We start from the raw sequence: 25,674 nt of genomic DNA, 5'->3' as shown, positions 1-25,674 counted from the left end.
TTCTTTTTATTCCTTATTCTTCCCCAACTCTCCTGACTGCTGTGCCTGGCACTGTCTGATACACAGTTAAAGTCCAGTAGATCATTATTATTCTTTTCCTTCTGAATTTCTGGTGATAGAAGCAGTGTGTGAAACCAAGAATAAAGCGAAGAAAAGGCACAACTTGAAATCATCTACCAACTTCTTCAACACAGCTATCTCTTAAACACACCAAAAAAACACAGCAGATCTGCTAGACTGAATTTCTATAAGCTTTTCTCCTTTAAGTATGGTAGTTTATAGACGGAATTTAATTTTCATTCAAGTGATTAAATTTTGGGATCTGAAAGATGTATATCTGGAACACAAATTGTGATCAACATTCTTTTGTTTCCACTGGTAGACCATTCAATGCATCCATCAGTGAAGTTTCAAAGAACAGACAAGCTCAGACAATTCTCAGCATAATTTTTTATCAAAAAATTGGTAAAGCTCTTTAATATTTCTCTTTAATAATTATTTTACGTAACACAACCTCTACCATCAAAACATTAAATGTTCCCCACAGTGTCTCCTAATTCATGAGGACTTGTAGAAACGCCTGATTTCCATTTCCATTTTTCTGTTTAGAGAGACATCACACTGACATGCATCGGAGTGCTGGTTGGGAGAGAGCTCAGTCTCTCTAAGGCCACTGGGCATTCACCTGAAGGTCACCTTGTGCATAGAGTCAAGTGTCACAGTTGTTCCTGAGGTAGGGTTGCAACAACAAAGCTTAGCAGAGTACATGAAAAAGTCATGGAAAAATACATGGCAGGACCAGCTAATAAAATCGAACGGGTTCTTCTATTATCAAGATAAAAGCAAAGTGCCGACAATGAAACAAAACCACGAAGTCTCTCAACTGTAAGTTGCACAGAAGTACATCTAATCAAAAGAGAAAAATGGTCTGAGAGGTGAAAAATGTGCCATGTGTTGTTAGAATTTCTGCTCACCACTATTGAACACCAACTCCAAAATAGAGGCCTTCTCTCATGGTTTGCCTCCATGTCATTGCCCTGTCCTTAGATGAGGTCAAATCTAGAATTTACCACTCCCAGGTATTCGCTAGGTCCCACACTGGGATATCAAGTGCAGCTGAGAATCACCTAGGACTGCATCCAGTCACCTGGACACATATATTCGATCCAAGGCTGGAGTCCTGGGGTGGTTTTGAAAAGGTTCACTGGAATGCAGACTTGTGAAGAATGTCAGCCTACAGCACCAGTGACTGTGATCAGTACAGTTCACGCTGAGAAGGCATCGCTGATACAAGATTAGAGCTTTGTTCCCATGATGGCAGTCCTTGGTTCCTCTGGTTGTGGCCCATATGGATTCTGACCTATAGCACCGTTCTGTATTTTCTTCTGGCATTTTGTGGAGCAGATAACGTATATGCTTCTTATTAGAAAAATTATGGCAATGATTGCAAAGTAACTGCCATAAACTAAAAACTAGAGAGCAGAAACTTAGTTAGACACACATACAATCTGACCTTCTAGGTCACTGATTATACAGAGTGGTATTTAAACTTAGCTTGGTTTATGGTATATCTGAGACCCAGGATGCTAATATGAACCACTTAGATTAGCACCATTCTTTCTCTGCCATCTCGGAAGAACCAGAAAGATGGTATAAGTAATGCAGGAACTAATCAAGAGCGAATGTTTTGAGTCAGGGTTGCATGAATCCTAGAGATCGTTATCAAGAATGTAAATGCACTAGATCCCATTGACTTATGGTCTATGTTTCAAGGATGGCTTTCTGAAATGTCTTTAACAATGAAATGTGGGAGTTTGAGAGATGGTACGGTGGGTAAGGTGCTTGCCTTCTAAGTAGCTGACCCAGATTCAATCCCGCATATGGTCTCCTGAGCATTGCCAGGAGTGATTCCTGAAAACAGGGCTAGGAGTAAGATCTGAGCACAGCTTGGCATCGGCCAAAAATGAAAATAAAATCTTTCTTTATCAGCAGGTCAATAAATAAAGCCATAAATTGGGCTAATGTCAAATCCTCCTGATACAGGAAAAAGTCAGTGTTTTGCCTTCACCAACTCCCCACTTGAAAATCAGTCATCCTTGGGACTGAGTACATGAAGACGATGAGGTATGAGGACTCGGTGTTAAGATATGATAAATCTCATCTAAAATCTCATCTGCTGAGGTTTTAGGAGACAAAAATAAACGCTTTTTCTATTGTGTCTGGAAACTTTCTTGGTATCCTATGCTCTGGTAATTATTCTTAAAAATGCCTCTCCAAAATTCCAAGAAATTCACTAACTGCAGTAGTGCAACCAAAGGTCTTTGAGATAGCCTGGTTCTTCTACATTCCAACAAATGACTTGACCATAAAAACAGAAGAGTTTCTGCTTACCTGGGTGCTGATTGGGAGGCTGAGTCCTCTCTGATCCACAACAATCACAGTTATAATGGTCTGAACCACAAGAGCAATGAAAGTGTTGATTCCAAACACTAGGGCATAGCGTTCCACGGTCAGATTAACAGCTATCTGAAATCTGCCATTAAACAGCAAAAAGTTTTTAATGATGGGAGGCTGGAGCACTAGCACAGCAGATAAGGCATTTGCATTGCACGTGGCCAACCCGGGTTTGATTCCCAGCATCCCATTGGGTCCCCTGAGCACCGCCAGGAGTAATTCCTGAGTGCAAAGCTAGGAGTAACCCCTGTACATCACTGGGTGTGACCCAAAAAACAAACAAAAAAGTTTTTAATGATGGGATTATTTAAAGGACAGAAGTTAAAGAGAAAGCAGTCTGTTATTAAAAGCACTAACATTCATAAATCTCCATAGTATAGATTAACAAGTGGAACAAAGAAAGGGAATTTTTAAAGAAATATTAAGAACCGAATTAAAACAGTTCAAATAAATTTCCTCCTAGCCAATACAATGCTTCTGAAACTAAACCCCAATAATTACAGTGCTTATAGCTTGTGAACATTGTCTGCCATTTAGTTATAGAGAGTTTTACAGTGAACCTATGGAAATGCAAGATAAGGGCAATAGGAGGACTTTTTGAACACTTAGAGCCTTTGTTATGACCCACTTATAATGACAGTTTCAATGACAATTTTCAAACTGGTGGGTAATTTGTGGTTTAGTAGTTTTAAAACTGGGTGGTGGTTAATGGGACTGGTTAGATCACTAGGCAAATCTTTAATGATATATTCCAGAAAATTATATAGATTTTGAAATCTCATTACAAAACACTATGAAAGACTTTCGCTGTCTGACATTTGTACTAGCTCTTCTGAAGAATGCAAGTAAGATGCTTAGGGTTCTGGGTATCACTGAATCACTGTAATCCCGTTGCTCATCGATTTGCTCAAGCGAGCACCAGTAACGTCTCCGTTGTGAGACTTGTTGTTACTGTTTTTGGCATATAGAATACGCCACGGGTAGCTTGTCAGGCTCTGCCGTGCGAGCGAGATACTCTTGGTAGCTTGCTGGGCTCTCCAAGAGGGGTGGAGGAATCAAACCCGGGTCGACCACATGCAAGGCAAACAATAGCCCTACCCGCTGTGCTATCGCTCTAGCCCAGGGTTATGGGTATCTCAAAATAAAAAGAAAAGAATATTACTTTACAAACAAATCTTCCTGTTATAAAAGAACTCAATATAAGTTTGTCATTAAACTAACACATTTCAGTGAACAAAACAAATTTATCTCTTTTCCTTGCTTCATGATCTTTTCTTGGATCCTTGCTTCTATTTCTGTTATGTTAATTACATATCAAACATTTTTAATAAATTCAAAACTTGTTCAAATTATAGTCTAGTTTTTAAATGTGATTTAAAATTCTAATATTTTTCATTACTATAGTGAGCTTTCTCTCACTGACATACAGAATGAAACATATTTATTTGAGAAATGATCTCTTAGATTTAGATCTCTATCCTCTTTACCTACATCTACTTTTTCAGTATCAACTTCATTATTGAGAAAATTTTAACACAAAAATATATGCTTCAAAATACTTAAGCAATATGGTGATGCCAAGGATAAAATACCTATCATTCAAAATCCAGTCACACTATAATGTTTTCTGGCAAACTGCTCAAAATGAAAAGTCACAAACTGATATGATCACTTTGGTGTTAGAAAACTACCAGTCTTTCATTTACCATTTTGTCACTTGTCACTTGTCATCCCGTTGATCTTCGATTTGCTCGAACAGGCACCAGTAACGTCTCCATTAATCCCTGTCAAGTACTAGTGTAGCCCAATAATATCTGCTTGCTCCAGGAATAGGAAGAGCCTAAAACCATTCATTCAGGGTTTTGACAAAGAAGTCTGACCATCTCGTAGGTGGGTGGCCATGCAATCTTCTGAAGTCCCATGGAATCCAGTTGGTAACAGCTCTAGTCCAGCGGTCATCTCTGAATCGCATTACGTGTCTGGCCCATCTGATTTTTGACGCTTTGGCAAACGAGACAGAGTCCCAGATTCTTGACTGTCGATGGAGGTCAGAACTCCGGATTCCTTCTCTCACTTGAGTGAAACATGATATTCCAAGCATAGCTCTTTCAATTCCTCTTTGGGATACCCAAATAGCGTTCTCATCCTGTTTGCATAGGGCCCACGTCTCTGAGGCATTATGTTAGTGCAGGAAGAATGGTGGAGTCGAAAAGATGTGCCCGGAGCCAGAGGTTCTTTGTCCTCTTAACCACTTCTTCGATGCTCTTGAAGGCGTTCCACGCTGCTCTCTTCCTCCTGTGCAGTTCTGGAGCCAAGTCGTTCCTCATGTTGAGTTCTCAACCCAGGTACACATAGCTGCTGCATTCGGAGATGTTCGTTCCGTTGAGAGCAAATGGAATGAATGTCAGGGACTAGTTTGTTTTTCATGAACATTTTTTTGCTGAAATTCAGCTGCAGTCCGACCTTTCCACACTCTAGGTCGGCCAGCATTTGTGCTGCTTGGCTAATGTTTGGTGTTATGAGAACAATGTCAGCAGCAAAGCGGAGGTGGTGTAGTTGCCGACCATCCATCTTCACTCCCATTCCTTCCCATTCTAGTCGTTGCATGACGTTCTCGAGGGTGAGTATGGCAAATGTAATAAGTAAAATATGGTAAATGAGTTTGTTCTCCGGCGCTCCAGGTAGGTATCAAACTCATTTACCATATTTTACTTAATTGGAAAGGTGGCTTACTTTGTCTTATTTGATATGAAGTAGTCAAAATTTAACACTGTATGTGATTAAAATCCATCTGAAGGGGCCGGAGCGATAGTACAGGGGGTAGGGCACTTGCCTTGCACACAGCTGACCCCAATTAGATCCCCCAGCATCCCATATGGTCCTCTGAGCACTTCCAGGAGTAATTCCTGAGTGCAGAGCCAGGAATAACCCCTAAGCACTGCTGAGCATGACCAAAAACCAAAAATAAATAAATAAATAAATAAATAAATAAATAAATTTGAAGTTCTAACGCAAATATGGGGCTTCAAAAGAGAGAGTATGGATTACTTTCAGGAGAGAAATGAAGTGGCTGGCAACACTTACACCGCTATGGTTATGAGAAGCATGTAGCTGGACTTGAAGATGAAATAGCCACCATAGCAAACCCACACATTGGTGGTGTAATGCATGAGAAACAGAGAGCCTGCGTTGACAACTGAGAATATGCCCAGAGCCAACTCTCCCAGAAGGTCCCAGTCGGCTTTCACAAGACCCACGGCAAAGGCAGCCAGTGCTCCTGAAAGAGAAACATTGGGAGGTTCAAGCAGATTGACCTGGTGTGGGAGAAATAGCATTCGGCTCCCGTAAGACCTGCACCACGGTTATTCCAAAGAGCAGCTCTCCTACTTACACACACACACACACACACACACACACACACACACACACACACACACACACACACAAAGTGATCTACTCAATGTGGATTTATCCTGTTTCAACCCGGTTGGCCCTTGGATTCCCTCTATTCTATCATTTGCTGGTCTTATTTTTCATTCATATCATGAGAAATTATTGGGGAAAAGAATTATTAATCTTGGGCTAGAGTGATAGTACAGTAGGGAGGTTGTGTGCCTTGCATATGAGTGACCCAGGTTCAATCCTTGGCACCACATTTGGTCTCCCAAGCACTGCTAGGAGTAATTCCTGAGCACTTAGCCAGGAGTAAATCTGAAGAACCTTGAGCTGGGTGTTAAGTAAAAACAAAACAAAACAAAAAATAGTAAGACCAATCTCTATTACTTATTTAAATTGTGTCTTCATCTTAAATAACTTCAAGGTCCCTTCTAATTTACTTGCTTTGGAGACCTAAAAATTGGCAATAAATTTTTAGCAATTACAGTTCTCTTTAACAAAATGAAAGGCATGCTTATAATTTCTGACTTTTTATTAATTTTTCTACATATGACCAAATATGACCATTATTATAAAAAGAAAACAGAATCATTTTCCCCTGTAGAATGTGGAATGTAGGAGAAAGAGTTCAATGAAACAACTCTGGAACAATCTGGTCCAGGTGTTAACCTGGTGTCTCCCTAAAAGAGAGGAAAAATAAAATAGACACGCCATGACCTTCCAGAAACTGCTTGTTATTAGGGAGTGGAAATCTCCTTCTACAAAATATCTTCAAAGTTTTGGTCCATCAGGATATAAATATTTATTGTAGAATAAATTTAAAAGGCAATTTCTCTTTGATGTTAGAATTCTACCTCTTATGTACCTTACACTACTCATTTTCCACTATAATTAGACCAGAATGGTCTAGATTTGCTAACCTGGGTCACAACATAACTCTGTTAAACAAATCTCAGCAAAACTTAGAAGCCATAGAAAGTTACAAAAATGTAAAACAGTAACTCTTACATTTACATTACACTGGCATTTTCTTCTTGATAAAATAATCCCAGAAGAAAAAGAGTTATTGCTAACATTTATGCTGTTGATGAAACAAAATCAGGAATTTGGCTAAAATGTAATCTTTACAATTTAATCCTGAGTTTGTGAGTTTTCTGTTATTACTCAAACACATTTAAATATAGGGGTCATGTCCCTCTTTTTCCCTAGAACATTGCAATCCTGATTCGTGGGGCTAGAGAAACAGGATCAGAGTGAAGGCAATTGCCTTGCATGCAGTTCATCTGGGTTCAGTCTGGTACCCCATATGGTCCCAAAGCCGGGAATAATCCCTGAACCCAGAGCCAGGAGTAAACCCTGAGCACAGTTGGGTGTGGCCCCCAAAACAAACAAACAAACAAGCAATGTTTGTTCTGAAAATTGCACCATGGGGGCTATATAGCCACTGGAGCAATAGTTAATGGGGTAACCCGGCAAAGAAGGAGAAATAAAAGTCTGCTTACCTCCAAATGTTGCAATCCCTTCTACAGCTCCATTATAGATGTCGGAATTTTGGGAGGGTGCCTTATAATCCCAGAGGATTTGAATATAGTTCAAAACCTGGTTAAACCCTGCTGTGGAAAAAGCCCACCACAGGGACCAGTAGAAAAGATGCTTGGAGTGGTAGCACGCCTTGAGATCTTGGAACCACTGCTCAAAAACTCTCAGAGCTGCGTGCTTTGCCCTCGGGCCGCCCAAGTGGCCGCCATCAGGCAAGTTCCCTGAAATGCTGGTGACTCCAGTTGGGTGTTTCTCCTCTTCCCCTCCTGGCCGTTCACACTCGTGAATTTCCTGTAACATGTCCTTCATGCTCGACGGCTGCTGCATCTCTCTGCTGGGTCTCGCATGGAAAAACATGCTTTTACTGGGCATGGGCAGGAAAAGAGAAAAGAGGAAGGCCACAGACACAGAGACCATGGAAATGACATTGAGGTGGAAGAGGGACACGCCGGCCACAGAGACCAAGACTTGGGCCAGCACCGAGGCCGCCGTGTAGGCCACCAGCGTGATGCTCCTGCAGTAGCCGCTCACTTGCTGGTAGTGCTCCGGGCTGACCACGCTGTAGATGTAGGCATAGTAGGCCACCTCGGTGGCCGTGACCATCCCGTAGAAGAACTCCAGCACCTGCATGGCCGGCACCCCTTGGCCAAACAAGAGCAGCAGCCATGTAAGGATGAAGCTGATCCCTTGCAGGATGATGACGGGCTTGTAGCGGACATAGTCCGTGAGGATGAACACGGGCAGAAGCAGTACCAGGTAAGAATAGGTCCACACAGGCAAAATCTCATTTGTGATCTGCAAAGGGGAGAAGGGCTCCTGTCACCATGGATAGCTGGGATGGGGGTGAGGATTACCTTCCTTAGGCCTGAGCATGACGAGGAGCATGGGAGCTGACTGTTAACCGATTCTGCATCCAGTTGGAGAGCACAGTCTTCATATTGTACCAAAGGGCTCCAGAACACATATTTCAAGCCTGGACAAGAGAGATGCTCTCCCAAAGAAACCATTTCCCAAAATTGATTTCCCAAAAATCATTTCCCAAACAAATCATGTCATACGAGAATGGCATGCCTTAATAGGCAATTGGAATTATTTTAAATTTGGTCATATAGATAGGTGATATCTAATCTAATTTATCTAAATTAGATAAATGATACTCTTTGGCAGGCTCACAAAAATTACGGCTGCCTTCCTGCCTAGTGACTATCAACATTAGATCAATAGTGTGGTACAGAAAAGTGACAATCTTCTTTAAAGCCATTCTTCACCACGTTAAAAAAAAAAACAACACCAGCTTATCATTCCGGTGATCACATGAAGAGAGCACAGACTAATGCATCTTGCAGAGTCCCACCACAGAAACTAGTGATGTCATAAGATGTAGGATGACATTACTTTGTCCTCTCCTCTTGATCAAACAGCTAGACTCCCAACCTGTCTTCCCCTGAATCCCAGGCTCCACTCTGCTTCCTCAGCATATCTTCAGTTTAGATGAGTCGTCTACCAGATTGTTGGAAGTGTAATGGATGGTGCCCAGCATCCACCCACTCATAGGAACATAGCAAAGAACTAAAGAAGTCATTCAACTTTGGAGCATTAGACGTGCAAGGCAATGACACTAGCATCTATCCTATCCCCTCCTGATTTCTAGCCTCCAACACACCTACCCCTGCTTTCTCCAGCACCCTCTGAGGGTACAAATGTCAGTGACGCGGCATAGAGATCAGAAAGTCTGGTAAAACTGAGCCACACTTTTAAGGAAATTATCTACTCTTCCACAGTGATGGTAGAAACCAAGCCATTGGGCTCTTAGTTCATACTGAGCCTTTTTCTATATTTTTGGGGGGGTATGTAGGGACAGTGGCTTAAGCTACCCCCTCTGCACTCAGGGCTTACTCCTATTGGGGCTCAGAAATTGGGTTGGAGCGATGGTACAGCGGGTAGGGTGTTTGCCTTGCATGAGACCAACAAGGGTTCAATTCCTGGCATCCTATATGGTCCCCCAAGCACTGCCAGGAATAATTCCTGAGTGTGAGCCAAGAGTAACCCCTGAGTATCACTGGGTGTGACGCAAAAAAGAAAGAAAGAAAGAAAGAAAGAAAGAAAGAAAGAAAGAAAGAAAGAAAGAAAGAAAGAAAGAAAGAAAGAAAGAAAGGAAGGAAGGAAGGAAGGAAGGAAGGAAGGAAGGAAGGAAGGAAGGAAGGAAGGAAGGAAGGAAGGAAGGAAGGAAGGAAGGAAGGAAGGAAGGAAGGAAGGAAGGAAGGAAGAAACTTTATGGGTGATGACAAGGATTGAACATGTGCAGTTTGAGTGCCAAGCAGTGTGTCACCTGCTATACCATATCTTCAGCCCCCCCACCCTGTTCATTTTGTCTCCTCATGATAAGCGTTCATCTGGGAAAATGAAACAGAATCATCTTCCTCTACTCACAGCTATAGCGAAACAACTTGCCTTTTCTGTTTGTTTTTGGACTGCTCTCAGAGGTGATCAGAGCTTACTCCTGGCTCTGTGCTCAGGAATCACTTCCGGTAAGCTCATATGTGGCAGTGATGCGGGACCATATGTGGTTCTGGCAGATCCAACCTGGTTCAGCAGTGTGCAAGGTGTGCAAGGCAAGCACCCAACCTGCTGCACTCTTGCACGACCCCAGCCCCCAATAGAACCAGTGCCTCAGCCTTGCAGGGGTTTTCTCTGTTCTGGGCATAGCACCTGTTCTGATGCCCTGAGCTCTAGTCAGGGAACTCTCCAGCTGGCTCCATGCATTATCTCATGATCCTTATTATAAAGGAAATCAATGAATTTTTTAAGTAAGAGATTTGGATGTCAGTAAGATCAAGCTGGGAGGCAGAGCCGGTAATGTCTCACTGGCTGCTAAATAGTTTTTTAATCCAACTAAGTGTCCTAAAAATACTGCAGTTCTTAATCAGATTCTGTTGCTACCTCAGCAGTGGAATGTCTAGGAGACCAGACGCTGTGCCCGGCAGGGGTGTTATTTGGGGATTACTATAGCAGAAGGAAAGAATATATGAGTGTTAAGATGAATCTTATGACTCCATAAAAGTGAAACATACTTTGGCTAAGAGATAGCTCAAGAGAATGTTTTGTAAGCTTTGCACACGGGAGGGAGGTCTGGATTGGATCTCAGCAAGCCTGTTCACCCAAGCACAACAGGAGTAACCCCTGAGCAGAGAGCAGACTCTGAGCACTGTTAGCACTGCAGCATGTCGTCCCGTTGTTCATCAATTTGCTTGAGCGGGCACCAGTAACGTCTCCGTTGTGAGACTTGTTGTTACTGTTTTTGGCATATCGAACACACCACGGGGAGCTTGCCAGGCTCTGCCATGCGGGTGAGATACTCTCGGTAGCTTGCCGGGCTCTCTAAGAAGGACCGAGCACTGTTAACACCCCAAAAATTAAAACAGGTTGAAAATATTGATTTTAGATCAATTGTGTCTTCTGGCTCCTTTTTTGTTTGTTTTTTGAAGTATAAAGTATCATTTTACCAGTTCTATTTCATTTTAATTACTACAGACAGAGCATTCATTGAGATTGGTGTATCAGTGGTTTCAAGTTGGATGAAGACATGAGATCTTAAGTACTTGTTCAAGCACAGCAACTTTAAAGCTCATATACAGATAGGTACTGACTTACCTCGGCACTGGTCAGGTTTTTATCTTTCCCGGTTAAATATGGAATAAGGAAGGGTTCTGAGGGTCTCATCATGGAGAAAAATCCAAATAGGCAGAGGATCACAGTGGGATAAATCCAGGAGTTAGTTGCAGTTTGGAAGCAACCCATGGCTGATCAAATAGAAGCAAAACCAAAATAAACTGATGTTTCCTCTTTCTGAAAGACTGGACGTCAGGAAATACTGATTTCTAATGTTTTTAGGAAAGGACAAATATCCCTCTTGACATATTTATCCCATCATCAGCTGAAAGAGGAAAGTGATGATTTTCTTTGATGACTAACGCTCTCCAATTTCCTAGGAGAGTCAGTGAGACCCTCCAGCATCAGTGAACTCCTCATTCATGTGTCTGGGTTAGATCACATGTTAGTGTTCCCATAAACAGTGTCACAAGAAGCTACTAATAAGTGATGATCAAAGGACCAACGAATGGTTGAGGGCAGGTAAAAACACTAACTAGTGAATTAAAGAGACCTGTGGTAAACTGGTCTTTCTAGGTCAATTAAAGAGACCTGTGGTAAACTGGTCAAAACCAAGAGAGCACGGAGAACAGATCAACCTCTATGCACCCTCTGTCCATACTGGACTGTGACTCTAAGATCCTTTGTCCCATGAATGGCACGTTTATGTGACACTCATTTCTCCATTATACTGCCCAGACCTCCAAGGCACAGAAGAAACACACAAGACATTTATTTTGGCTGTCTCCAATTTTTGAGAATTTATGATTCAGTTAAAACATGGAATTGATGGAAAATTTTACTTGCCATTAAAAAAAACTGAATTTTGGTGGCCAGAGTAATAGTATCCCCAGCATCCCATATGGTCCCTTGAGCATCACCAGAAGTGATTCCTGAGTGCAGACCCAGGAGTAAGCCTTGAGCATCATCGGGTGTAACCAAGAAAATATAACCAAAAAAAATCTGAATTTTGTTATTTCCTCCTTTTCCCATTCTTGCACTAACTCTATGATGGGAATGGATGGCATTATTTCTTAGACTGTGCTCTGCTTTGAGTTATTACAGAGTACACTTCTACACTAGTTTCACACTCAGTACAGCCAGACACTCATTAATCATTCATACCTTTTTTTGCAATAAAAAAATAATAGTGCTTGAAATACAAACATCAGAATGCAAGTGAAATGAAATATTCCATTTTGTACTGCAAAGGAAATAAAAATAAGCTAATGTATTAATGGTGATTCACTTTGAAAACATCTTGGTTTGGGACCTGGAGAGATGGTACAGCAGTAAGGAATGTGCCTTGTACTAGGCCTAGAGAGGTTAGATCCCTGGCCTCAAATATGGTCCCCTGAACCCCACCAGGAATGATTTCTGAGCACAGAGCCAGGAATAACCCCTGAAAAGATTTCTTTTTCCTCCCTGCACCCCTATCCACCAAGGGAGGGTGGGAGGGAGGGAGGAAGGAAGGAAGAGAGGGAGGGAGGGAGGGAGGGAGGGAGGAAGGAAGGAAGGAAGGAAGGAAGGAAGGAAGGAAGGAAGGAAGGAAGGAAGGAAGGAAGGAAGGAAGGAAGGAAGGAAGGAAGGAAGGAAGGAAGGAAGGAAGGAAGGAAAAAAGGAAGGAAGGAAGGGAGGGAGGGAGGGAGGGAGGGAGGGAGGGAGGGAGGGAGGGAGGGAGGGAGGAAGAGAGAGAAAATTAACATCTTTCTTACATTTCAGGGAATTAAACTGTGCGTAGGAAAAGCCATTGTCACTTTTATATATTTGGGGTCAAGCTGGACTCTGTAAAGCTTACACATTCTGGACACTCTGAGATGGAGTTAAATTTGCTGATAATAATCGATATTTTCTTCTCTGTGTGAGGCTTTTCTGCATTATCCCGTCACATCCCCATGCTAACTACAAATATGGATCACTTTCCCAAATGCCTGGGGCCGTAGGTGGGAGTTCCCAGATGTTCACAGACTTTGAAATAAGTGCCAAGATTTGACTCCAGGTCCCAAGACCAGGAAAGGTCCTCCAGTCCCTTTGCCCCCCCTGTGGCCCTTCTACCTTGGCTGCTGGCATTAGGCTAATGACAGCCTTTCTGGGTGGCGGGGAAAGTGTTTATGTACACAATCAGACTAAAGACAGTGGCTGAAGACAGAGGCATTGGGGCCTGAAAGTGGGTCAGAAGGAGGGAGCTGCTGCCTCCAGCAAGCCCATGAGTGGAATTCCATAGAGGGAGGGTGGGAAGGGCATTGCTTGTTAAAGGTTCCTGGGAAGGCCTCCTGGCCCAGGGCTGGCTCCGCCCCCTCTGCCTTCAGGAGGATGCCGAGGCAGGTGGATGATTTCTCTTAGACATGAATTCAAGTCAAAGCTTTCCTCTTTCTCATTAGTCCCCCACACCCCCCAAGAAGCAGTACAGAACTGTGAGGATCAGGAGCGGAGCTGGCTTTCACAGCTTGAGGGGATAATCTCGTGAAGGGCTGACCGGAGCACACGGAATTTGCTAGAGTCACGTGCTCCCTGACTTAGAACCTAACGGGATTTATCGTCCCTTGAGTTTGCTGGAATTCTCTTTATTCAAATATGCCTCTTTGCCATGTGGGTTGTTTTTAAGTTGCAGGTACTTGAGACCTAGCGGGCTCAAGATGGGTTTAACTGGTTAGAGTCATTTAGTAGATAGCATGAATAGGGACGGAGACAAAGCAAAAATACTACAAGAATACAGGGATGGGGCCCGAGCGATAGTACCGTGGATAGGACCTTTGTCTTGCACGTGGCCGATCCTGGTTTTGTCCCCAGCATCCCATATGGTCCCCCGAGCAATGCCAGGAGTAGCTCCTGAGTTCAGAGCCAGGAGTAACCCCTGAGCATCGCCAGATATGACCCCAAAAGCACCCCCCAAAAAAATACAGGGAACATGTATTTACCCAAGGGAAAATCACACCCTATTTTTTTGGTGTGGGGCATTCTTTTTCATTTATTTATTATTTTGCTTTGGGGGCCAAACCCAGCAGTGTTCAGGAATCACTCCCGGGGGTGCGCAGGGAATCATATGGGATGCCAGGGATTGAACCCTGGTTGGCCACGTGCAAGGCAAATGCCCTACCCGGTAAATTATATGCTCCAGCCACCCAAGGGCAAATTAGCAAGACCCATTTGTTCAGATTACAGCCTGTGTCCCTGGCCTCTCCCAGGCAGGACAAACCTGTGTTTATCTGGTGACCCAATACTGCCCTGCCCCATCTTCCTGCTGACCGTCTCCCGTCCCCTCTGCAGCTCGCTTCTCCTTCCCCTTCCCATAATCATCACAGCAGACAAACCCCATCTGCCTTCTGGAGTTCCCAGAGCTTTGTGGAGGTTCACTGTATCACTGTCATCCCATTGCTCATCGATTTACTCGAGCGGGCACCAGGAACATCTCCATTCCTCCCAGCCCTGAGATTTTAGCAGCCTCTCCTTACTCGTCTTTCCCAATGACTGGAGGCTCTTTCAGGGTCAGGAGATTGAGACCTATTGTTACTGTTTGGCATATCGAATACACCACAGGGAGCTTGCCAGGCTCTGCCCATGTGGGAGGGATACTCTCAGTAGCTTGCCAGGCTCTCTGAGAGGTATGTATATATAAAACTCTCTATGATTTGTTGCCTACTGTCTGAACTCCATCAAATATGGTCTTGTAAATATGGAAAATGGGTAGGAAGTGTCTTATAACATCCAGAAAGTGGCCTGGAGCGTGGTGGCGGTTGGGTAGTGGAGGTCGGCTGCTAGGGCTGGGTCCCTTGGGGCGGGGAGGGTTCTTACCCTCTGGGGCACCCCGAGTGAAAACAGCCTGGCGCAGAGTCCCTTGTGGAGGTTAGTAGGCTACAGTTACATTTCTGTTTCTGGATTGATTTCAGGGTTTCTGCCTCATATGCCTTGATTCTCAAGCTTACTTCTTTTTTGGTTTTTGTCTTTTATTTGGGGGCCATGCCCAGCAGTGCTCAGGGGTCACTCCTGATTCTACACTCAAGAATTAGTCCTGGCGGGCTCAGAGGACCGTATGGGATGCCAGGGATCAAACATGCGTCAGCTGCATGAAAGCAAGTGCCCTACCCATTGAATTATCTCTCGGGCCCCATAACTTACGTATTTAAGTAAGTAAAGGCTTACTTCTTTCTTTGTGTTCAGGATTCACTCTTGACAATACCCAGAGTACTAGATACAATGCAGGGGATTGAACCTGGGTTGACCATGTGCAAGGCAAGCATTTGACCGCTGTACTATTTCTCCAGCCTTCTATCTTACCTGTTAATCTACCATCTCATTTCTATTATAAAACCATCCAAACCATCTTGAAGACAGGAAACCATTTTCTTCTGCTGCTATAATACTTTTCTATTTTTTCACCCATTTTATGGCCATAATATTATTTGCTTCCTCAGGAAATCTCTAAGTGGCCCTGTTTTTCCATTACACTTGGAGGCAAGAATTAATTCTAGGATCATATTTCAAAAGCAAAATCCTTATCTTTCCCTTTTGTGTGTTTCCTAAATAAGAGAATCTCTTAAGAGTCACTGCTTTATGAGCCTGCATTGTGGTTCTAAGATCAAGTACTTGCCTTGCATGTGTGAAACTGTGGATGTCAATCTCTAGGACCCAGTTATTATTATTATTATATTATTATTATTATTAAAATTTCTTCATTGTAACCAGGAATATGGCCCAAAGGGGTGGTACATGGGAATCCTGAGTCCAATCTCTGACAATACATGCTCCCCCACACAGCGAGTTCTAGTCCTGAGATCCTCTGGGTGTACCATTAGAGAACCTTCTGGAGCCTCCAGTCTCCAACACAGAGACAGGCCTAGTATTGTGAGGGTGGCCCCTACTTAAGAAGAAGGTGCTCCTGGGACAGAAATGTCCACACATTATTCATGTGCTCTAATTTCATGTGTAAAAGGGAACAAGAAAATCATGTGGCTATGGAATAAGATAAATAAATAAATAAATAAACAAATGGAAAGTCATTCTCGAAACCCCAAGCCTGCCTGGCAGACTTCCACGACTTGAAATGGACAGAGAAGGTGCCAGAATGTCAGGACCATCAAGGGCTGAAGGCAGCAGCTCGGCCTCCTAGAGAGATCGGGCTGACCTCGCCCAGAGGGGCCTACAGGGCACTCTCTGGGAGAAACATGGGGAGCCTCCAGGAGCACTGAGCATGAGCTTCTGCTTCCTTCAGAGCCTCGCTGTCCAGGGCAGGAGTCAATCTCCCTGCCCACCCACCCTGACGCCCAGGGCAGCTGGCTCCATGCGGTGGTGCCATCTGCAGGGACCTGGAATCCATCACGGGGGCCTGAGGGTCAAAGTGCACGTGCACTATTGGGTTAGCAGCCAGAGTGACTCTACATGGCCCCAGAGACCACCAACACCTTTGCACTGGGCGTGACATGCCTAAATCACCCAGAGGTGACATGGTCCATGTCTTACAGCTCCTGGAGGAGGAATGACCGTTTTCTATCGGAGCCCACACCTTAGCCGGGAGTCCTCTGTGTTCTACTGCCGGCTCCGCAATGTCTCAGTTCTAATTCGGGTTCCTTTCTTAACGATTTAGTCAAATTAGCACCAATCGCTAATCTGCCTAGAAAGGAGTTTACAGACTGTCTGCCTCTCCTGTAATATACATGATTTCCTTCTATTTCTACTCTGATGAAGGTGGATTCACAAGACTCATCCCTGTGTGTGGACTCAGCTGCCTTCAAAAATAGTCAATTGGAAAATCTCTTTCCCATTGTTTCTCTCTTGGATTTCAGAGGTGGTTTCTCCTCTCCTCTTTGATCCCAATTGTTATCCAGTATTGATTTTTCCCACTTTTTTTTGTTCTTTTACCACATCCCTGAATCTTTCCAACTGGCTTCAGGTCCACATTCTTTTCTGTGAATATGTATGTGTGTGTGTGTGTGTGTGTGTGTGGCGGGGGGGTGTGGTAATAACGATTGCTGGTTAGTTCATGATTTACAGGATAATCTCTGACATTTCCAACTGTATTGCAGAGATTGCAAAAGATGGGCCCTTCGGGACTGAAGCAACAGTAGCAGGTAGGGTGCTTGCCTTGCAAGTGGCCTACCTGGGTTAGATCTCTGGCATCTCCCCAGCACCGCCAGGAGTAATTCCTGAATGCAGAACCAAGAGTAAGCCCTGAGCACTACCGGGTGCACAACCTCCTCCTCAACCCCCTCACCAAAAAAAGAGATGGGCCCCTCATTATAATTTCCAGTACAAGGAGAAGACAGCATGTTGATTAATGGAAAAAATAAATTAAAAATGACTCTTAGGGAAAAAAAAATGACTCTTAGGGGCTGGAGCTATAGTACAGCAGGTAGGGTATTTATCTTGCATGTGGCCGTCCCAGGTTCGATTCCCAGCATCCCATAGGGTCCCCCGAGCACCGCCAGGAGTAATTCCTGAGTGCAGAGCCAGGAATAACCCCTGAGTACCGCTGGGTGTGACCCAAAATGAAAAAGAATGACTCTTAGCAGGTTCCATCTGTACTGAGTTGCAAGGGAACCTGGAAGGCACACTTCCTGGTTCCTGAAGCCTACGGCTCCCACCCCTTTGCTATATTTCCTTCCACTGGCCATTGTGGTTCATGCAGCAAAACAAGCTATCACATATACACCCACCAAAAAATGTCTGTAAATTGCTGCTATCTGCTGAGGGGAAAAGGTCTTGGTGCAAGGCCAATGACATTTATCTAAATTTCAGGCAGCAATAAATTAGTGTCCTATCTCCTAACCCACAGGCAAGTGCATGTGTCATTTTAAATACTTAAAGCGAGAAACAAAAGAGATTTCAATATGTACCTAGCCATCAGAGTAGGGTCAGACATCAAGAAAAAGAAGGAGGGTAGAGTTGGCACACACCTGTGGACCCAGGAGGTCTGGGTGCCATCCTCTCCACATGACCCTTAGGCATTCTATTCCACACAGATGATGGAATTTTCTACCAGAGCCAAGGCTATCAGTGCTGGGGCGTTGTGAAGGCAGGGGATAAAGGAGCCAGTCAAAGGCAATACCTTCCCCAGACCTGGCCTACAAAGATAGTTCACCAGGGAGACCCTGAGCCTAAGAGACAGTGATAAAAGACCAGGGGATGATAAAAGGCCAGTTCTCTTCAGAACTGATAAAGACAGCACTTCCAGAATGGAGCATCCGGAACTCCAGTCATTCGTAAAGAAGCTCAAACTCCCATCTCCTCCTTCCCACTACACAATTCCATTGCTGACAGACTTCAGAACCACAGTCACCCAGTCATCAGAAGCACAGTCACCCAGGAGGTGGAAAACTTGGAAATTGAATAGAAGAGACATGAGAGAAGTTTCTGGAGCGACGAAAGATTCAAGATCTTGAGGGGATAGTGAGTGCAGTCATCATAAATGCTCAAACTATTCTGAAAATCTACACTTGGTAGTGTCTGCGATTTTTGCCTCCGAGTTAAAATGTAGAACCCAATTTCAAAGAATTTTACTGTACAGGAACACACAGCCCTGGACTTTTATTCTTAGGGGAGAGTGGGTGAAGGACCTCCCACACAACCCTCAGGCTGCCTGGAGGCCCCTCCTGGTGATTCTGAGTCACCCAGGCTCTGTGGCTAGGCTCAGGGTTACACCCAATGGTGCAGAATGCCACCAACATGTGGCATGGGGGATCAAACCTGGAACCGCACATGGGGTACATGCACATTCAAACCCCTGCACCATCTCTCCAGCCCTCTGGACTTAATTCCTCTGGTTCTTCCAAACTCATTCCTACGACCAGGTCTTCATTGAATCTGAAGACGGACCCACAACTATGGAACTGGATTCGCCCCAGAAAACTAAGAATGAAAGCAGAGCCCATAGCTCACCCTAGGACAGGCCCACAAACTTACAACAGCCATGCTGAACATTATTCAATATCACACATCACAGTTACCTGTGCTCCTGAGTTCCGGGTTTTCTTCTTTCTAGAAGCAAGCCCAGCTTCCTGCCTTCAGATCCTGCCTTCTGCTCCTTCCTGCTATCACAGTTCAAGTCTCAGTCTCAAACCCCTTCTGGCCAGTGGAATCTGGAGTCCTCCTCCTTCAGAACTGAGCTGTGAGGGGCAAACACAACAGGATTTATCCTTCTCCTGGCATCACTCACTGCAGCCCACTCTCACAGAGCTGTCCTCTTTGGAACCCACTGAAATAAATCGATGGCCATGGGATGAAGAGACAGCATGGCAGGTAAAGGCGCTTGACTTGCAGGAGCCCAGCCCAGATTCATTCCACCCACCAGCCCTGCATCACAATAGAGCCCCTCAAGCCCCATCAGGAGTGATCCCTGAGAACAGAGCTAGCAGTAAGCCCTGAGTACTACTGGGCGTGTCCTCAAAACCAAATCAAAACAGTACAGAAAACAAAATAAATCAATAACCAGATCCAGATCCTTCTGAAACAGCTATTATTAGGGAGGAACACATAACAAAAGCATTTCCCCTAAATCTTGCTGCTAAAATGGGCAGCTAATGTACCTTAGCTGAGACTGAGAACTCAGAAAACCCTGACATCACTATCAAACAAGGCTGGTCCTTTGAGCATCCATTACTGCTATCCCCCAAAACACAAACAAACAAGGAGTCTGCAGAAATTAAACCACCCATTTGACTTTAACTGGAATTAGGTCCATATATTTATCAAGTATGGAGGTCAGAGTAGTTTTGCTTTAAGTTAACCCCTGCAGGCCTGGTTACAAAATGAGTCTGAAAATTTTTAGGATGTGCAGTATTATTCTTCTCACTGGCATGACTTGCCCAGACTCTTCTTCTCTGTATATCTGGCTATGGGTTATGCTTAGATCATTCTAAGTTTCCAGGACAGCGAAAGGAAACTATCAAAACTACAAAACTGGGACCAGGAAGAGAGCTCAGGTGACAGGGAACATGGCTAGCATACACAAGGTCTTGAGTCAACACCTAGCACATACTTCTACAATCCAAAATCACTTCCATGCCCCTGGCCTGACTCCACCATCTCAGGACAAACCTCACCAGGATATAACCTGCTGAAAATTTTGGTATGCAGTTTTTGTGACTGAAATCTCCAGGCTTTCTCAGGGTCAGGATGGGCTACCTCCCCCCACCTCCCTGTACTTCCAGAAACCTCGGCAGTAATATCAACACCCCAAAGTGGCCAATTGAAAAGCTACTCCAGCCTTACCGCCCCTGGATAAAAATACCAAATGCCTTGAACAAACGCCATGAGCTCTTAGCACCTATATTGCAAATCATAATGCATAAAAGGAAAAGGAGAGAAAGAGTAAGAAGGAAAGTGCCTCCCACAGAGAGAGGCTGAGGGTAGGGGGTGGGGGACTGGGTACGGTGGTGGAAATGTACACTGGTGGAGAGGTGGGTGCTGGATCATTGTATGACTAAACTCCAATTATGAACATCTTTGTAAAGGTCTATCTCATGGATATCCAATTAAAAAAATATTTTTTAAAGTGATGTGGAGTTCATGCCCTGTTCAATCAGCTTAATCAATGGCTGAATAAAAAGCAGTACTCCTGCATAAAAAAAAAAAAGCACACAGCACAGCCTGACACCCCCAAGCACCACTGGGTGTGGCTCCAGTGTCCCAATCCCACAGCCCCGGCCTTGCTGGGTCTGAAAAGCATTGCACTGCTGGACACACACATCGAATATTCTTGTTCAATGGCCTAGAGTTGCCAGGAGTGATTCAGAGGTCCCTAAAGCACTTGGGAGGTGCCCCTCAAAATAACCTATAAAATGGACAACTTTGAAAGAAAGTCAGTTGACCACAACTAGCTTCTGAAGTGCAGTTTATGAAACTAATTTAAAGCCTGGGATGGATGGAGAAAAGGGTGATGTCTGTCTCAGGGACACAATGTACTGTGAGCTATTTTTAAGTTGCATATTGTGACACGGAGAGCAAGGGGGAAAATTCTTCTTTATAGGCAGGAAAATAAATGCTATCAGGTGAAGAGATAATCCTCTCCTTCCCTCCCGGGAAAATCAGTTTTGCCCCTATTTTAATCTTCCTGATTTTTAAATGTACCTATTCTTCAGGTTCTCCTCCAATCTGATTTTAATAATCTTGCAAGCTTGCTCAGTGATGACTTAAAAGATGTATTCATATTTTTATGTATGCATCACCGCTTAATCTTTTCTGAAAATCATCTTTTAATACCTGTACATTCACCCCACCCCTAACCTACTCAATATCTTCCCAGGTTTTTTCTCTGAACCGAAGTGCTGTGGCTTACTCAGTTCTGATATTTTGATATATCACTGCATATCTTCAGAACTTAGAATGGTTTGCATCTTCCTCTCTCCGGGTTCAAGTTTATGATGACCCCAAGGAAAGAGAATGACTTTGGGGGTCTAAAGTTCGGTTTCATCTAGGCTCCAACCCTGTTTATGCTAAAAGTCTTTAAAATGTGGATGATCATTACTAAAATTCAAATTACAAAGTGGCGGGAGAGTGGGAGGGGCAGGGAAAGAGGATGAAGAAGGACTAATAGTAAGACAAGAACAAGGGTGAGGGATTGGGCATTTTGGTGGTGGTGAAAGTGTGTAGTGAGTTCCTGCATCAATACCCGTTAACACTATTGTTGCTGTTACCTACACTATAACAAAATTAATTTTTAACAGTAAGACCAAAATTAGAGTTAATACATACACACAAGGACGATCACAGCGGCCTGCTAACGTGTCAGAAATTGCTGGATCTCAGTAGCTCAACAAAGCTTCTTTTGCAGCCTGCCTGAGCTCAAAACTCCTCTAAAACAAAGAGCAAAAACAACAAGCACAGAACTACACAGCAAATCACTTCCTCTGACTGCAAAGCAGCCGAGGGTCCCCGGGATCACTTTGAATACTCCTGCCTCACTGCCCTTCCCACCCCAAACCTTTACCGGTCCATAACAAATCATGTAGGAGAGTGCGGGGGAGGTTTACTGTGGTTCTTAGTGGTGGGATATGTGCACTGGTGAAGGGATGGTTGTTTGAGCATTGTGTAACTGAGGCTTAAGCCTGAAAGCTTTGTAACTTTCCACATGGTGATTCAATAAAAAAAATTTTTTTAAATAAATAAAACTTTAAAAAGTATCTAAGCAGGGTAAGTTTCATGCAGGGAAAGTGCTGTAATCCTTGTAATATCCCTCTGGCCTACCTATTTTTATATAGCCTGTGAGATAAGAATAATTTTTTAAAGTCTAAGACTTTTTGATACTATTTTATGATACATAAAAATCATGTGAAATCAAGTATCAGTGTCTAAATAAAGTTTTATTGGAAAATAAAAAAAATAAGGATTTTGATCAATGGCAGCTACTGCTAAGAAAGTCTGAAGATACAATTATTTAGAAGTTAGTAATGTCTGGGTCTATTGGGTCTATTTAAAATAAGTACCTTAACTTTAAAAAAAAAAGTGTTTAAGGAAGCACCAGCTTGTTCCGACGCTGATCAGAGCAGACACACTCCAGTGGGGAACAAAAAACAAAGCTATTCAAGAAGAAAACCTCCCACTCTTCTCTGCCTGATCAAACCCCCTGCACATCTACTGCAGCAACGCTGATGTTCCAGATGAGTGCGCCACCCCCTCTATCGAATCTGGCAACCCTTTCCGACAACGTTCGTGCAATCCCCCTCCCGGTGGCGTTCAACAGAAGCCGGGGGGCTCTTACCTTCAGCGTCCTCCTTCTCTTCCTCCCCGGGCCCTCTTCTGCTCCGGGGAGAGCATCTGACTTCCTGCGCTCAGCTCTCCGTTCAGTGACAACGCGTGACCTCCAGGCGACAGGACCACGTGCAAGGCTGACCTTTCACCACACTCGCGCTGGCTCTCATTGAACCTGCGTTGCCAAACGTCTGCCCCGGGAGAACCGCCGCGTCTGAGCACGGAGTCTGCAGGGACCCGGGAGAGGCGCATCTGAGCACGGAGCCTGCAGGGGGACCTAGGAGAGAGGAGCGTCTGAGCACTGGGCCTGCAGGGGGACCTAGGAGAGAGGCGCGTCTGAGCACGGAGCCTGCAGGGGGATCTAGGAGAGCCGCATCTGAACACTAAGCCTGCAAGGGGACCTAGGAGGGAGGCGCGTCTGAGCACTGAGCCTGCAGGGGAACCTAGGAGAGAGCCGCGTCTGAGCACTGAACCTGCAGGGGGATCCGGGAGGGAGAGCCGCGGCGCGAGCACGGAGCCTGTAGGGTGACCTGGAAGAGCCGCGGCGGGAGCACTCAGCCTGCAGGGGGACCTGGAGCGCCGCGGCGCGAGCACTGAGGCTGCAGGGGGACCCGGGAGAGAGAGCCGCGGGGCTAGCACGGAGCCTGCAGGGGGACCTGGAGCCGCGGCGCGAGCGCGGAGCCAGCCAGGGCCCTGGGAGAGGCGCGTCTGAGCACGGAGCCTGAGAGGGGACCTGGAAGAGCCGCGGCGGGAGCACGGAGCCTGCAGGGGGACCTGGAGCCGCGGCGCGTGCACGGAGTCACCCAGAGGGACCTGGAAGAGCCGCGGCGGGAGCACTCAGCCTGCAGGGGGACCTGGAGCGCCGCGGCGCGAGCACTGAGGCTGCAGGGGGACCCGGGAGAGAGAGCCGCGGGGCTAGCACGGAGCCTGCAGGGGGACCTGGAGCCGCGGCGCGAGCGCGGAGCCAGCCAGGGCCCTGGGAGAGGCGCGTCTGAGCACGGAGCCTGAGAGGGGACCTGGAAGAGCCGCGGCGGGAGCACGGAGCCTGCAGGGGGACCTGGAGCCGCGGCGCGTGCACGGAGTCACCCAGAGGGACCTGGAAGAGCCGCGGCGGGAGCACGCTGCCTGCAGGGGGCCCTGGAGAGCTGCGGTGCGAGCACGGAGCCAGCCGGGGCCCTGGGAGAGGCGCGTCTGAGCACGGAGCCTGCGGGGGGACCTGCAAGCTGCACGCGGACGCGTCCCTGCAAGCACCCGTCAGGGTCCCTCGGCTCCAGCGACACCCCCCCAGCCTCCCGCGCTTTCACAACAGCGAGAAGGGGCTGAAGCCGAGAGAGGATGCTGACTCTTCAGTCGTTCACCGCCCCCGGCTCTTCTCACCTCTAAGTGGGGTGCTCAGTGCCCCCAAGTCGCGGCCCCGCTGGACGGCGCCGCCGGACACTGCGCCCGGAACTCTCGGGTCCCGGAGGCCGCCCAGGAGGGGGCGGGGTCTCGGCTGTGCGCCCGGGGGCACGCCCCCTAGTTTACATATGCTAATAAGGCCTCCAGCACCTCGCATCTGCTGGACTCTGGAGCGAACAGCTTTAGAGCAATAGTGATACGCAGATGGAATGCAGGAGCGGGGTGGGGGGTCGATCCCTTGCTCTATTAAGCATGTATTTCTCCAGTATTTCTCCCCAAAACTTAATGAACAGGACTGCAGTCATATGAGCATTTATGTACATGAAGGGACGGTGGTAGCAGGAAATAGGAGTGAAAGTCTGGATTTTTCTCAGGCAAACTTGTTCATAATTACTGCGTACATGTGTGCGTGTGTGTGTGTGTGTGTGTGTGTGTGTGTGTGTGTGTGTGTGTAGAGGGGATGAGGCGCAATGGCTTACTGGTGCTATAGGAGCGTTCTTATGCAGAGATTATATATTAGTATTTTTATTAAGTGAATAATTTTGTTTTCTTAAAGAAGGACTATACCACTCGGGTTAAAATTTAAATATATATATATATATATATATATATATGACCTCTTGGTAGAAATGGAAAACCTGCACATGGATAAATCTGACTTAATTTTAAAAGGTTACTAAGGATTTAAATTCTCCCAAGGTGTCTGGAGTCGCTCCCATTGGACTGAATTCAATTGTCCCACCTTCAGGTGATTTGAGGAAAATCACCAGATTCTCTGGGTTTGGGAGTGCCCTGGCCTTCTAAACCAGAATTACAATGTTCTTCATGATTGGGTTGCAGTCATACAATGTTCCTACACCGGTCCCTTCACCAGTGTGCACTTCCCACCACAATGTCCCCTGTTTCCCTCCCACCATCCCACACCCCCAGCCTGCCTGATGCAGGCACTTTTCTTCTTTCTCTTTCTGCCTCACTCTTTCTCTTTCCTTTAGGACGTCGTGGTTTGCGATACAGGTACTGAAAGATTATCAGGTTCGTTCCTTTACGTCCTTTTGGTACTCAGTTCTTGTCCAGAGTGATCATTTCCAACCATCATTGTCACAGTGGCCCCTTCTCTATCCTAACTGCCAGAATTGTCCGTGCTTGGGAAACACTAGTGGATCAAAGTCTTTACTTTCTGAATAAAGGTTCTAGCTGTGTGTGGATTGAGGGAGCAGTAACAGCAGAGGACAACAGGGAAAACACATGAATTTCATATATGAGAAATATTGAGTGAGCAACAAAGGAAAAAATAAAGTGGTGGGGAGGGGTGGGTAAAAAGGGACAGAGATGGATAGAGATGCAGGAAGGTTAAAGAGGACCAGGCCTGGAGCAGTGCTGAGTGGGAGCCACTAGAGGCTGGAGAGAAAGAGCAGAGCAGAGGGGGATGGCAGCAGAGGACGGACCTGGGGTGCTCTGTCAATCACTTCCAGATGCCCAGTGAACAGCCCTGCTGAAGTGTCACGACTCACTGGGTCATCTCCCCTAGCAATGAGCTGCAGGTGTGCACACCGGAGT

General features: G+C 45.5%; 1 protein-coding gene across 3 annotated transcripts; it reads right to left on the bottom strand.

Moving 5' to 3' along the window:
- Nucleotides 1–476: 476 nt before the first annotated feature.
- SLC19A3 (solute carrier family 19 member 3) lies at nt 477–24,527 on the bottom strand. 3 transcript variants are annotated; one of them, XM_055121763.1, is made up of 9 exons: nt 24,097–24,527; nt 22,730–22,996; nt 21,724–21,824; nt 18,978–19,136; nt 11,041–11,189; nt 7,353–8,184; nt 5,539–5,731; nt 2,392–2,533; nt 477–1,472 (listed from the first exon to the last, which is right to left on the bottom strand). In XM_055121763.1, exons 5-9 carry the CDS (start codon nt 11,185–11,187, stop codon nt 1,296–1,298), a joined length of 1,491 nt encoding a protein of 496 aa, XP_054977738.1. In that variant the 5' UTR covers nt 11,188–11,189; nt 18,978–19,136; nt 21,724–21,824; nt 22,730–22,996; nt 24,097–24,527; the 3' UTR covers nt 477–1,295. The 3 variants fall into 3 exon arrangements, with proteins under 3 accessions (XP_054977738.1, XP_054977740.1, XP_004610909.1); XM_055121765.1 differs by having other exon boundaries at nt 477–1,385; XM_004610852.2 differs by lacking the exon at nt 21,724–21,824.
- Between the last annotated feature and the right edge of the window lie 1,147 nt (nt 24,528–25,674).

The sequence above is a fragment of the Sorex araneus genome, chromosome X (genome assembly GCF_027595985.1).
Source record: "Sorex araneus isolate mSorAra2 chromosome X, mSorAra2.pri, whole genome shotgun sequence".
NCBI lineage: Eukaryota > Metazoa > Chordata > Mammalia > Eulipotyphla > Soricidae > Sorex > Sorex araneus.
This window is presented reverse-complemented; position numbering and strand designations above follow the sequence as displayed.